At 35.2% G+C, this 13,552-nt stretch overlaps 1 protein-coding gene across 1 annotated transcript; it reads right to left on the bottom strand.

Moving 5' to 3' along the window:
- Nucleotides 1–3,893: 3,893 nt before the first annotated feature.
- RAX (retina and anterior neural fold homeobox) lies at nt 3,894–11,568 on the bottom strand. Its single transcript, XM_072416545.1, has 3 exons — nt 10,859–11,568; nt 9,143–9,375; nt 3,894–6,846 (listed from the first exon to the last, which is right to left on the bottom strand). Exons 1-3 carry the CDS (start codon nt 11,139–11,141, stop codon nt 6,394–6,396), a joined length of 969 nt encoding a protein of 322 aa, XP_072272646.1. The 5' UTR covers nt 11,142–11,568; the 3' UTR covers nt 3,894–6,393.
- Nucleotides 11,569–13,552: the final 1,984 nt, after the last annotated feature.

The following is a 13,552-nucleotide window of genomic DNA, read 5'->3' on the forward strand; positions in this document are numbered from 1 at the left end:
TTGCTTAAGGATATTTTTTTTTTTGCTAGTAGCGATATAAACAGAAAATCACTTTACACAAGATCAGCAAGCTGGCTCGGAGGTAAGTGCTTTGTTCTTTGCAGTGCTAGGTCCCAGGTTCAAATCTCGGCCAGGACACTATTTGCATGGAGTTTGAGGGTTCTTCCAGTGTTTGCAGGAGCTTCCTCCAGGTACTTTGGTTTCCTCTCACATTCCAAAAACATGCAGTTAGGTTAAATGGCTTCCCCCCAAATTCCCCTTAGACTGTGGTAATGACATATGACTATGGTAGGGATATTAGAGTGAGAGCCCCTTTGAGATACAGCTAGTGATATGACTATGGACTTTGTGCAACGCTACCTAATATGTCAGTGCTATAACACTACTGTGTAATAATATATCTGTTAAAAAGAGAACACTGTCTTCTCCATTCTGTTCATAAGGGACCAATTGACACATCAAGAAATTATAATGTAATTTATAGTTGTCCTTTCCTAGGGTTCTATTTAAAGAAATAAAACATTTTTTACCAAGCATTTTGGCTGTTCTTGTTTAATATGATATAAAATGAAAAAATGTACAATGTCTGCAAGGAGATTGTGGTCCATTGTTTTGTTGGGTGAAGGGCCTTACCTTGCTGAAATTTGCCATTTCTAGACTAAACCTTTGGGCATTCTCTATATATGATTTTTTTTTATATATATATATGTATATATATATATATATATATATATATATATATAATTTATACAATTTCATAATGTTATCATGTTATTTTGTGAAACATTTTTTTAAGCAGCTTGTAGGAAAATAATTAAGACCTACAAACTGCTTGGAGTTCACTATTGTCCTGAAGTGGAAACTATATTAGTCTTGAGTCAATGGTCCTGAGTTATTAGACTGAAGAAAAAAAAATGATTATGTTTATTGCAGTATTTTGTTCTTTTGATGTCCCATTCCTCGTGATGAAGCAAGGTGCGTTGTGCAACGTGTCAAGAAATGAAAAAAAGTGTTACAGTTGTTAAAACATCTTCATTAAAATTTGAAATCAAAGATTGTATACTCAGATCTTATGTATATTATTTAATGAAAAATAAATTATGTTTTATAATAAATTGACGTTACAAGACAAGTCAATGAGATCTGCTGCCATAAAAATCCAAATATGAAATTATAATGTTTTTAAGTGATTGTGGCACCTGATTTTTATAATTGTTCCCAATAATGACAAATATAAAATAATGACTATTCAGAAAACCAGGAATAGATTGCTTAAAAATCATTTGCTATTATTTGGCAAATGTTTTATATTTGTGGACCAGATCCATTCCAGGTTTGCTGGATCAGCCAGGTTCACCCATGGGAGCCTATCTTCTTCAGCTTTGGAGAATTTTCATAAATCAGACTGTCAGGCCCTGGTCCAGCACCAGTACTCCCCAGACACCAGTCCCCCAAACTAACCCCGCAGTCTTCACTTATAGTAAGCCCCCGCTCAGCCTCGGGAGACTGGCTGTGTTTCCCAGTACACAGTTGCCCCCAGGACTGCGCAAGGGATGGTGTCTGGAAAAGAGATGGCAGAGGACCAAGAGCCCGTAGATAAAGCAGTACCAAGATTCCAATAGAGACAAGTCCAGAATACAGAGCAGAGGTCATACACAGAATATCCATCCACCAGACAAGGTACACAAGGGCACAGGCAAAAGGTCAGCATAAACTCACAGGGTCAGTATATTAGACAAATTCACACTCCAGCACCAAGTTAGCCCAGCTTAATGCTACAACAGGCACTAGTGACTGGGAGCAGAGGGATTATAAAGTCCCAGCAGCCAATGACAGCGCAGGATACAGTCAGGAATTAATCCGCTCCTAAATTCCCCTTTACCTCCCAACCGCTAACCCCGTACTTTTCCGTGCAAAAAATATTTGCAACTATCGATAACCCCGTACTTTTCCGACTATATTAAAATCTCACTTACCTGGTCCCGCTGTGCTCATCCAGCGTCGGGTCCGTGTTCCAGCGTCGGGTCCATGTTCCAGCGTCGTCCTCCAGCGTCGATCTCCCTCTCCAGGGTCGGGTGCCGCCTCCTATACCAGCGGGACCGGTAAGATGCCGGCATCTTACCTGGTCCCGCTGATCGTCCCACGTCGTTCTCCGTCCACCGTCCGGTGCTTCTAACACAAGAAGCCGTCCGGCAGAGAAAAAAAAAGCCGACCGGCTTCTTGTGCGTGCGTGATGACGTCGGCGCGTGTGCGGGAAATTCAAATTCAAACTCATTCATTCATTTTGTATTGGATTGAATACAAACTCCTGTATCCAATCCAATACAAAATAGTTAAAAATAAATACAAAGTATGTATTTTGAATTGGATTGGATACAGGAGTTTGTATTCAATCCAATACATAATGAGAGTTTGAATTTTGTTCTCATTTTGTATTGGATTGAATACAAAGTCCTGTATCCAATCCAATCCAAAATAATAGAAAATATATTTATGTGGTTTTGTCTATAGGTATGTGACGGACACTAGGGAGGTGTTTTAGAAAAATATATTACTATATAGTATACCGAATTATCGCATTTTCAGTATTTTTCATTTATTTATGTATTCTTGTTTAAGCTGATTTTTGTGTTTTTCCTTTAATTTTATTAAAAGTAATTTTTTTTTTTTTACATGATTGTGTGTTTCAAACATTTTTTATATTCATTATATCTACTAGACCCCTATTCGGACATATTTCTGTAAGTTACAGGTCTACAATTTAAAAAAAAAAAATTCATGAAAACCTGTAACGCTTTTGGTACAGAAATCTAGACATCAGTGTAACGCTCAGGTGGTTAAACTGTGCACAGCCTCACAGTGTGTGCTGGGGATGCCGATAAAATACATCAGGCCGCACAGCTAAAGGGAAGCAGGGGCTGCTGCTATTTCTTATTTTTCCTTGCTGCTGCAATTGACATGGACACACTAAACAGAATAAACAGTGTTTGATACTGCGAAAGTGCACAGCCCAAGAAACTGTGTTCAGCACAGATAAGCATCTCCTAACACAGGCCTAATGTATTCTAATGTGCTATCTAGATTCTTTCATTGCAAATAATTTTTAAAAAATAAGAATTTCTGGAGCACCATGGGTTACCTAAAAAGATAGCAAATTGAAAATCCTCTTTTTACAGACAGGATTTCCCTCACTGAAACCTCAGAACCCCAAAATATCTTATTAATCATTGAGTGAGTCATTCAGGTATGTATGTATATTTCACTTAAATAGGTGAAATATTTAACCTAGTAGCTCAATGAAGAAAACTATGTAGCACTATGACTTTGATATTAGGTACAGTTGGGCTGAGGGAAAAAAAAACTTTAGAAAAGATAATAGTCACCATCATGTAGTGTCGACCAACCTTAATGGTACTTTTGCCTTATTTTCTTTTCTCCAGTATTTATTATCCAGCCAAAATTATAAAATAAGGAGGTTGCAATACTACTTACAACCACTAGATAAAGGGGGCGTTCTCCATACATTTTATTTTCTTCTTTATAATGTATTGTAATCTGTACTACAGCAGCAATAGTTTACTTTATTGTGTAAATGTAATATAGAGGCATTTCTATTGTATACAGGTGAAGGATTTATCAAAATCAAAATATCCGAGCACTATGCAGATATCAACTTTTTGAAAGTCTTGGTTACATAACATAGCTCCAGCTGTGCGTTTTGGCAGAAGTCATGCATGGTGAGGATAAAATGGGGCACTGTTAGCTTCTCTATACAGCTAAAATGTCAGTTTTATTATCTTTAAACACATTACAGGGAAACCCATGGAGGATATTGGTGGGTGATTAGAAGAATAGGATTCAAAGAGACGGAATAACCATGCTGGGACTTGTAGTTGTACTTCATCTGGCACTTTATAAGTAGCAAAACACGGACATCAATTCACTCAATAAAAGAATGCACAGATATTTTATATTATTTTCTGTATTACAGTCATATTAAACAAATCACTGTGCCATCTGCATATTGGCAAAAAAAAATAATATTAATATAATCCATCAAATTTTAGACTACGCCATTCATCCTGGCAGTCAAGAAAGTCACACGCTCCATATATTACAAGGCCCATAAGAAATCCTTGTTGTGATGTCTTGACATTTCCAAGATAGGTTCCCGGTAATCTTCCATGTTACCAAACACAAATTTGAACTTGGCAGGAACTAGGCAAATCGGCCCAGGGTTAATGAATGGGGGCACAGGTCCTCCTCTTTGCCATGCTGAACATCTGTCATTTATTCAGTTCCTGCGCTGTCCTTTAATACGTAAGTCACTGAGATGCTTTATCCTAAAGAGCTTAGAATCAGCTAATTTCCCTTCGGCTAATTAGCACTGATGTCTTTAATTGGATGTTTATGTAAACAGGGGCTCAGTCAGTCAATCCAAAACTTACAAATGAAAATAAGTTGCAGAATCTGGTGTCCAATGGTGGCCTGACTATGACAACTGCTCAATAATTAGAGTTTTTATTACTATACCCACCTACCTATGCCACTACTCATCATGCCATCTAAGACCCCCATCGGTCTTTGTGGCTGCACACTTTAAATATAGCAAGAGTATTCCAGGAGTGGTGAGATGTTAAAATTCTAATAGAATTTTTTGTTTCTGATGAAGAATATGGAAAAGTAATAGAGAAAAGCGCAGTTTGCTGCTATAAAATTACACTCTTTTGGTTGCCATTGCGTGGTAACGGTCATACATGGTATGGCAAAAAAACTAGGAGAATTTAACTTTATACTGTGAATACAGCACATAGAGAAATGCAACAAAATGAGAAGAATGCAAAACAAAGATAAAATACAACAAACAAGAACAGTGTTATAATGGTGGTAATTCATTTAAAGTGTACCTGTAGTATAGGTGACTATAGCAAACTTTTTCTGGGGTAGTTGTCGTTTTCTGGGGTAGTTATCACATAGTTGTAATACTTTTTAGAGGGGGCAGAGGGATCAAAAAACAGTGGTGCTGTAATATACAAATGTTGACTTCAGCTAAGTTTGTATTGAATCCAACAACTTTTCTCCAGTTGGTGAATGAGGAACCCAACAAAATGAGGGCTGTTGTTGAATAATATGTGAGCAGGATGATTTCTAGGGCCACCTTGCTGGCTGAAGTCTTTATTTGAATATTGAGGCACTTTAGAGGACACTAAGACTATGTACACAACAGTGACAGCTATTTTAGGTGTATATTAGGTGTAATTCAGTTGTAGTTTATGTTTGTAAGGGGAAAAATGTATCTAAACTGCATCTAAACACAAGTAGAACCTAAACTATATAAAATGTATTAAATGTAAAATGTATATAAAGTGTAAAATGTATTATATTATATAGCTGCATTAGTTTTTTATTTATTCTTTTTCACTTTTTTATACTCCTAGTCACTCTGCCAATAACACATGTGCTTCTCTAGGGTAACAAATCTCACTCAGTGTATTGGATCTATGGAGAAGCAGTGCCATCGTGATTGGGATTACAGAACAACCTTCTCTACAAAATTTAGTGGGCAAGGAAACAGGTTTCTGTACATAGAGGAACTAGGAAGGGATGATAATACTGCTTGAGATTTCAAGTAAATTATAAAACTACCACGTTTTGGCAGGATGAACAGGTATTTTTGCAGTTAATAAATAGATATACTAAATTACTTCTAAGGGAATAATTATCAAACAAAGGAAGCAAATAAAAGCAATTCATTGTCAGAACTTGCATATACTTTACAAAAAAATCTGCACCCCAATATGTCTGTCTGTAACTTGTTTCAACAAGTTGGTACAGTTTTGTAGCTTTGTTGTTTTATTACACATAGTATCATTTGGTATTACAATATCCTAATTCTGTTTTTTTCTTTACAATGCCCATGGTTTTTATAGTGGTACCATTGCATTACATTAATATGCAATAATACAAAAGAAAACTTGGACTGGTAATAAGATATGGATATCTATCAAGTGTGGACAGTAAGGACTACTCTATGATGTTGATCAATGTTATGTCCCGAGAATAATGTTTACCCCAATGTTTCCACTATGGAACCACATATATTTGATATACACAAAAATAGCAAACCAATACTTAGGGTTCTATTAAAAATGTGAGGACCCATATAAAACACCTAAGGGTTTAAGGTATCCTTCCTGTACAGGATACCTGGCTCTGCATAAATGAACATGTAGGAATATTTCACAGGTCAGATTACTTGTTGAGAAAGCTGCGTTCTTCACCTTTACTTTTGAGATACTTCAGGATGCTCTGATTTATTCTGTGCTTGGCACATAAAGTTCAAGTCTCAGAAGTCCATTGTCTTTTGATTCTACGAGGCCACCATAAAATTCTTTAGATGGTTTGCCAAGGCTTGCCCATAGACTGAATATGTTCCTTTGCTTTCATCCTGAGGGCTGCTATACTAGTGTTCCTGGGGTCTACCTCTTCCAGAGGGTACTTATCCACAAAGTTGGTGCCACACTGGTAAGGAGGTGGTGGACCCATGGATCCCAACGGTTGAAGTGCGTGGCCAACAGGAGCGGTGTTCATGAATGGCGGTGGAGTGTAACTGCCAGGGAGGCTTTGTGGGGTGGTGACAAAGCCTGGCAGAGTTTGCAGGGCCGTGGTGTTGGACATGGGTGGAGTGAGCCAGGAGTCAAGCTGCAGGTTACTGCCAATGGTGCTCATGGCTGGAGGTTGCGGTGATCGGTTGAAGGAAAGGATTGGAGAGTCTTGAAGTTTCATGGAAGTCACTTCAAGTTTCTCTTGTCGCCTCCATTTAGCTCTCCTGTTCTGAAACCACACCTGTGAAAACAGAATCATGAATGACTTATAAACTACCCTAATGGCAATGTAGATGGCTTGGTTGTAAAACTACCAGTGTGACCTGCCAAACAGATTGTATAGTATAGTACACGTTTGCATAAGATCCTAAGAGATATCTTCTTAAATGCTAATAAGGATAGCTTATGGCACGCTAGAATTTAAAGAAACACTCTACTAACATGAGAGCAAATGTAATTAAAAAAAACATTATTAGACAAACTTAAATTATAAGTAATTTATAAAGTCATAAATTGTATTTAGAAGCAACTTTTTTGGTTTAGAATCAGGTCCATAGATTGTGCCTGTCCCTTTAATATTGTTCTACAGTTCAGTCTCTGATTACACCCCCAACCTCTGCTCAATGCTAAACTTCAGAAAGTACAAGAAACTACTTCCAATCTTATTTATTTGGTGTCTGGAATAAAAAGTTTACATTAAATCTATTGTGAAATTTTAAGGAATCTTACGGCTATCTAAGTGTGCAATGTAAACTGTAATATTACAAATGTCAGAAAAATGAAAATTAAAAATTTACCAGGTTATCCAACTATATTTCTATGCCATATAGGCATGTTAAATGTTCAAATATCCTAACTAAAACATTTGTCTTTTCCCTGACATCACAAATATATAATTTCTCTGTTTATTAGAAAATACTTCCTGAACAAGCATAATGGTTTTCTCTTGTATGAGCCTTATTCCTATCTACAGGTCTGACTTTCTGTTATGGTTTCTATACAAATCATTACAAGTATTATAAGTATGTTTTATTCTTATTTTGTTGCTATTAAAATTATATCATTTTGTTATGATTAGTTTTGTTAGTAGTAGTATAAATGTTAGTTTATCAATTATTATTATTAATATGATATTAGTGATAGTGCAAATTTTCGCAATAGTATATAATATTAATATTATTATTATTATTGTTTCATTATGGGATCAAACTATTAATATAGTATAGAAATAAATATTTTTTTCTAGGTAACTATACAAGAAATAAAATTATTACATGAGGTTAGAAAAGAAATATCCTTCCTATTCAACCAAACTGTAAAAAAAAAAAAAAAAAACAGGCAAGAGGTCCAATTTACTCTAATAGGGAAAATATTTTCTCAAAGCTCCCTGGATGCTCCCTGGATCAACATTCTACACTATTACCTCTATTAATAACTCTATTATAACCTCTATTAATAGTAATTACTAATATTAATAAATATTATTACCTTGAAACATTTAGAAACACATTTCGTTTTTTCCTATTGAATTGGTCAGAAAAAACTCTTGAGAAAACTTTTTCATGCACTCAGGCTGATAAATCTCCAGGAGCAGAGAGTGATCCTTTGCAATGAACTAAAATTGAACAACTTTGCATTAAACCTTTTTATATGGAACAATAATGTGTTTTTACAAGGTGATCTTGTTTCCCTTAAATTTCACTTCTCAATAGAAAATCCATTATAATATTTTTTTAATTGGTAGCTAAGGTCCTCCATACTTTTTATAAATGTGCTGGTATTGGTGTTCCTGTTCTAACCTATCATCATGCAAAGTTTCTGTAGAACTAAAAGTGCCAGAATGTCCTTCCAGGAGACAGGACCCCTTGCCAATGATTGCTGGAAATTCACATCTTGTCTTGAGGTCCTACAAAAATCACTTTGATTTCATCCCCACCTCCTCTGAGCAGGGACTTCTCCTCCTCCTGTCTATCTGTCTGTCATTTGCAACCTATTTATTGTACAGCGCTGCGTAATATGTTAGTGCTATATAAATTCTGTTTAATAATAATAATTATAATATTGTTAAAATTAATAATAATATTATCGTTATTATTATTATTAATAATAATAATAATAATAATCTACATATTCGGAACAAATTTCCAACATGAAGTAAACCTTATTTTAATTTTTTTTATTAAAATCTATAACTTTTGGAAGTCCTATAAACTTTTTAATGTCTATATGGCCACATACCGTAAGTAAATCCTAATTCTTACACCTCTCCAGGATGTTGGCTTTGCTATAAAGTTATGATACATTTTACATTGATGTATTTTTACACTGTTTATGTTTTAAAAAAGTATTTCATAACTTTGTTTCAGTTTATTGTTTTAGGTAAATTCACTAAAATCTCAATGTTCCTTTGAGGAACTTCCAGATCTGGTAACACAATCATGACAACCATTGCTGGGAAATCTGGGAGCCTGGAAAACATGACCTGCTGGAGACCCTAGAAGTGAAGCCTGGGGATGAGGATAGCTGTGTCCTCTTACCTGCACTCTGACTTCGGGCAGGTTGACCTTCATGGCCAGCTCCTCCCGGCTATAGACATCGGGGTAATGGGACTTCTCGAAGGCTCGCTCCAGCTCATGCAGCTGGTAGGTGGTGAAGGTGGTTCGGTTCCTCCGGTGCTTCTTCTTCGGTTGCTCATCATCGGACTTATCACCGTTCCCGGCGGACAGCCCCGGGCTCAGACACTCACTGGAGCTCTTACTGCAGTAAGCATCTACAAATCAAACAACATTAACTTAATGATAGAGATTGCATGTGGCGCCAACAAATACCGTGGCGTAGTACAGCGAATTAGCAGCCCACTCCCCAGGGAATCACACATTGCGGTATATAACTCCTTACAGGAGTTACTACAACTCAATCCGGCCATCAAACCTAAGAAATACTTATTATACTGTGCGATTTATTATAAAAAATACCTAATATAACCGAACTAACAAAACTTATAGTAAGATGAACACATTTAAATAGAAAACAAAAAGATTGCTTAAAAGAAATTAAATAGGAAACAAAAAGATTGCGATTGCTTCAAAAAAAAGTATGAAACTGATTTGTAAATCATATATGTGTAGAACCGTAATTTGCCTAATTCTTGTAGTAATAATGATAGATATGTTTCATAAAATACTTTTATATAATAATAAAATAGTCTGCCCTAAACACTGCTCATCATCACAATACATTTCTTAAAATTATATCAAATTCAAATAAAGTTGGATTTAATCTAAATATTATTTCTTACTGTTCTGGGTTCTTATGTTCTGATATTTTATATATTTAGATATAAAACAACATTTAGCATTAATAATACACTAACCATATAAAATATTAAAAAAGAACATAATCGGGTGTAAATCCGACTATAAAGACAAACTTTAAAAAGGTTTAAAAACTCCTGAGCAAAGAGTACAATGTAGTTTAGTATAAACAAAATGTATAATAAAAATGTAAAGAAGAGGTAATATATATATATATTTATATATATATATATATATATATATATATATATATATATATATTAAAGATGTTAAAGATACAACTAATTCACTAAAGAAGAATTTACAGGAATTAAAAATCTTAACACAACTTCAATTGTCCATGCTTGTTCAGATCAAATAAGCAAACAGTAATTTCCTTTGCATAACTTTATATGAAAATATACACATTTATTTAGTAAAGATTTGCAACTTTTATAGTAACTTAGCCACAAAATAGAAAAAAAATGAAATGAAACAATGTTAATATTCGTTCAGCAATAATATGCTAAATCCACAAAGATAACACAAACTAAAATAATAAAGTATATAAAGTATATATATAAAAGTATAACAATTCTTATTATTAAAATAAAAGTTTCATTTGCAACTGAATGAAATGTGAAAAGTACAGTTATGTGGCTAAGAATAAAGATCCTTGTAGGAAGGGTTGATCATTATTAAAAGCATACGAGTACAGTGTACAGGTGCAGCCATCAGTGAGTTCTTTAAACTATTAGTAGTTTGAGAAGCTACAAAAGTTACAGAAACCCACTAAATATACATAATGACACTATGAAAATATATATTATTATAACAAAGTGGTAAATAATATAAAAAAATAGTACAGTTGACATATGCATTGCAGTGAGATAAAACAGAGCAATATTGCAATGCAAATATATTCTAATATTTTATAATATAAAGTTTGCAGAAACTTACCCCCATAGCCATCCTCCTGTCTGTCCTCCAGCTGGCACTGCTGGGGTTGTATCTCCTCAGCCATTTTGATCAAGCAGTGCCTGGAAGCCCTTTTCTCTGCCTCCTTGCCATTCCTGGGACTGCCCTCTGCTTGGAAGGAGCTCAGGACACTGTCCTCCTTGGAAAATCCCAGAATGGCCTCAATGCTGTGAAGTCTGGAGGGATTCCCTACTGGACTCCTGACCAAGTGTCCAGATAGAGAGAAGCTACCATCAGCCATCAGGGAAGGGCTGTGCAGATGCATTGGGGTTTCTTGTCCTTTTTTTTCCTCCAATGGGTGAAAAAAAAAGTTACTTTCCTTTTAGTCCTTTACAAGTCCATTTCTGGGTTTAGAGACAATTCCAAGGCAGGCAAGGCCACCTACAAATGGGTTCTTCTTAAAGAGGCAGAATTGTGTTTGTTGCTAAAAATGGGAGCCAAGGCTTGGGAATTTCAGCAGGAAACACTGGCTGAACAGGCTGCAAATCCCTAAGAAAGGCTGAATCCTCTAAGCTGGCTCTGTGTGTTTGTCAGCTCCTTCTGCTTGAGTTCTTGGTGAATGTCTGTCCTTGAAGAGCCCAGGATCAGACTCTTACAAGCTCTCAGGAAGGACTGACTCAGAGCCACAGATTGCAGAAGACTTTTCAAGTAATTCTCTTATTTGTGGCTGTGTCAGCTGCCCCTGCTGTGCCATCCAAAGCTGTCACATCACCATGAAATGAGGCTTTTGTCTTTTTGGGGCCAGTACCTGCATGAGATGATGCAGCCCAGCCCCTACCCCCCCCCATGGACCCTCCCCACCAACCCAACAGAATGAGAGTGTCCATAGTTCCTTCTGCCACTCAATCTTAGTAACCCCACCAGACAGCTCCTGTCCTGGCTGGGTCCTTGTTCATTTAATAGGTGGTAGGGTGTGCTAGCTGGGCATTTGCACTAATTGACCAGAGCCCATGGGCTGACAGATGTCTCTGGGCAATTATCAAAATGGTTTATCAATTATAAATGGGATTTATTACCATAATCAGATTGAGCCCATAAAACAGCTTGTTTTCACACAGTCTGCTAATAAGGCTGACAGTTCATTTACTTTATACACTTTAAATGAATCCAATTTTAGTTGGGCATTAGCAGTAACTGAAATATTGCCATAGGTTTATTTTATTATTTTAGATGATCTATAGGAAAAAATAAAGTAATAAGAAAAAAGGTAATAAGAAAATAGATATATACATCCATATAGGTCTATATAAATAAAAAATAAAAAAATAAAAATATATATATATATATATATATACACACACACATATGTATATATATATATAATCACACTTATCTATCTAATATATAAAAGGGGATGTATAAATAACTTTATAAATCCCCTCCAATATATTTATATATTCTCTCTTCTCCTTTTGTGTACTAGTCTCCCCCACCTCTAAGACTGTAAGCACTTTCAATCAATGATTGTATTTGCAATCCCCGTTTAATGTACAATACTGCATATTATGTTTGTAATTTATACTTTTACTTTCTACTGAATAATTATATATATATGTACATATGAAGTCTATAATCGTTCTATTTCTCTTTTGCTTTTTTATACATAAAATGAAAGCAATTAGTAAGGTAAAGAATTTTCTTAAATTTCTAAGTTTTCGGATGTACTATCCTACATATACATGTATATATATAGTATTATGTTGCGCATAGCCTCTCTCTCTCCATATATATATATTAGTTTAACATTAGCATGAAACAAATTTAATTATTTATTTAATATTTAATTACTTTCATACTTTCACCTATTTCACACTATTTTATGTATATTACTGTTTGATATATCTATATATATATATATATATATATATATTCAATGGCAGTATGTGCATAAACTCTCTTTCTATGATTAAAGTTTGGAAATCAGCCTTATTAAAAAAAAAAACATATTAAATAATTTTCCTTTATATACAATATATAAATATAGAAGTAGAGAGGAGCAGTTTTGCACTGTGTTGGGATCTTATACAAAGCTTTCTGGTGATGGTGGTGACAACACTGTGAAAACTGTACTAGCTAACTAATCTAAAGTAAGGGTACTTGCTTATTTTGTGTTTGTTTCATCAGATTATGTATATTTAGGAAATATGGTATTGTACTAGTAGAGAATTGTCATTGCTGCATGGCCCCTGCACACAAGTAAGTCAGCTGTACATACTTGCTGGTTAAGGCAGAAGCTCACCATCCAAGTACACAAGTACAATTCTGCTTTAAGCCCTATACATACATTAGATTTCTGTCACTGGAAATGATCTTTCTTGTACACACAGAGCTGTATTGTTCTATGAAGTGACTTAGTGGCACCCCGTTGTGCTCCTTTCCAAAGCAAAGTACAGTTATTGTGCTTGGTTTTCATTGATTCTGCAGGACAAATTCATGAACAATGTTAGGAGGGTGCTGTGCACATGATAGATTTTTACCGAGATGATCATGAGTGTTTGTTTATAATCTGGCATGTGTACATTGCTTTAGAGAGGAAGATGTATGGAATAACATATACCGGTAGATGAATTGATAGATTGTGAGTCTAATGACAAGTAGATGGATGGATGTGTAGGAGTAGATTGGATAGATAGATAGATAGATAGATAGATAGATGATAGGGGGTCTCTGAGAATT

This window comes from Pyxicephalus adspersus, chromosome 6 (assembly GCF_032062135.1).
Source record: "Pyxicephalus adspersus chromosome 6, UCB_Pads_2.0, whole genome shotgun sequence".
In the NCBI taxonomy this organism is placed as follows: Eukaryota; Metazoa; Chordata; class Amphibia; order Anura; family Pyxicephalidae; genus Pyxicephalus; species Pyxicephalus adspersus.

Coding starts and splice junctions, on each gene's coding strand:
- RAX (XM_072416545.1), bottom strand. CDS start 11,141: ATGCATCTGCACAGCCCTTCCCTGATGGCTGATGGTAGCTTCTCTCTA. Junction 9,376..10,858: donor ACAGGAGGATGGCTATGGGG/GTAAGTTTCTGC, acceptor TTTGATTTGTAG/ATGCTTACTGCAGTAAGAGC. Junction 6,847..9,142: donor TGCCCGAAGTCAGAGTGCAG/GTAAGAGGACAC, acceptor CTGTTTTCACAG/GTGTGGTTTCAGAACAGGAG.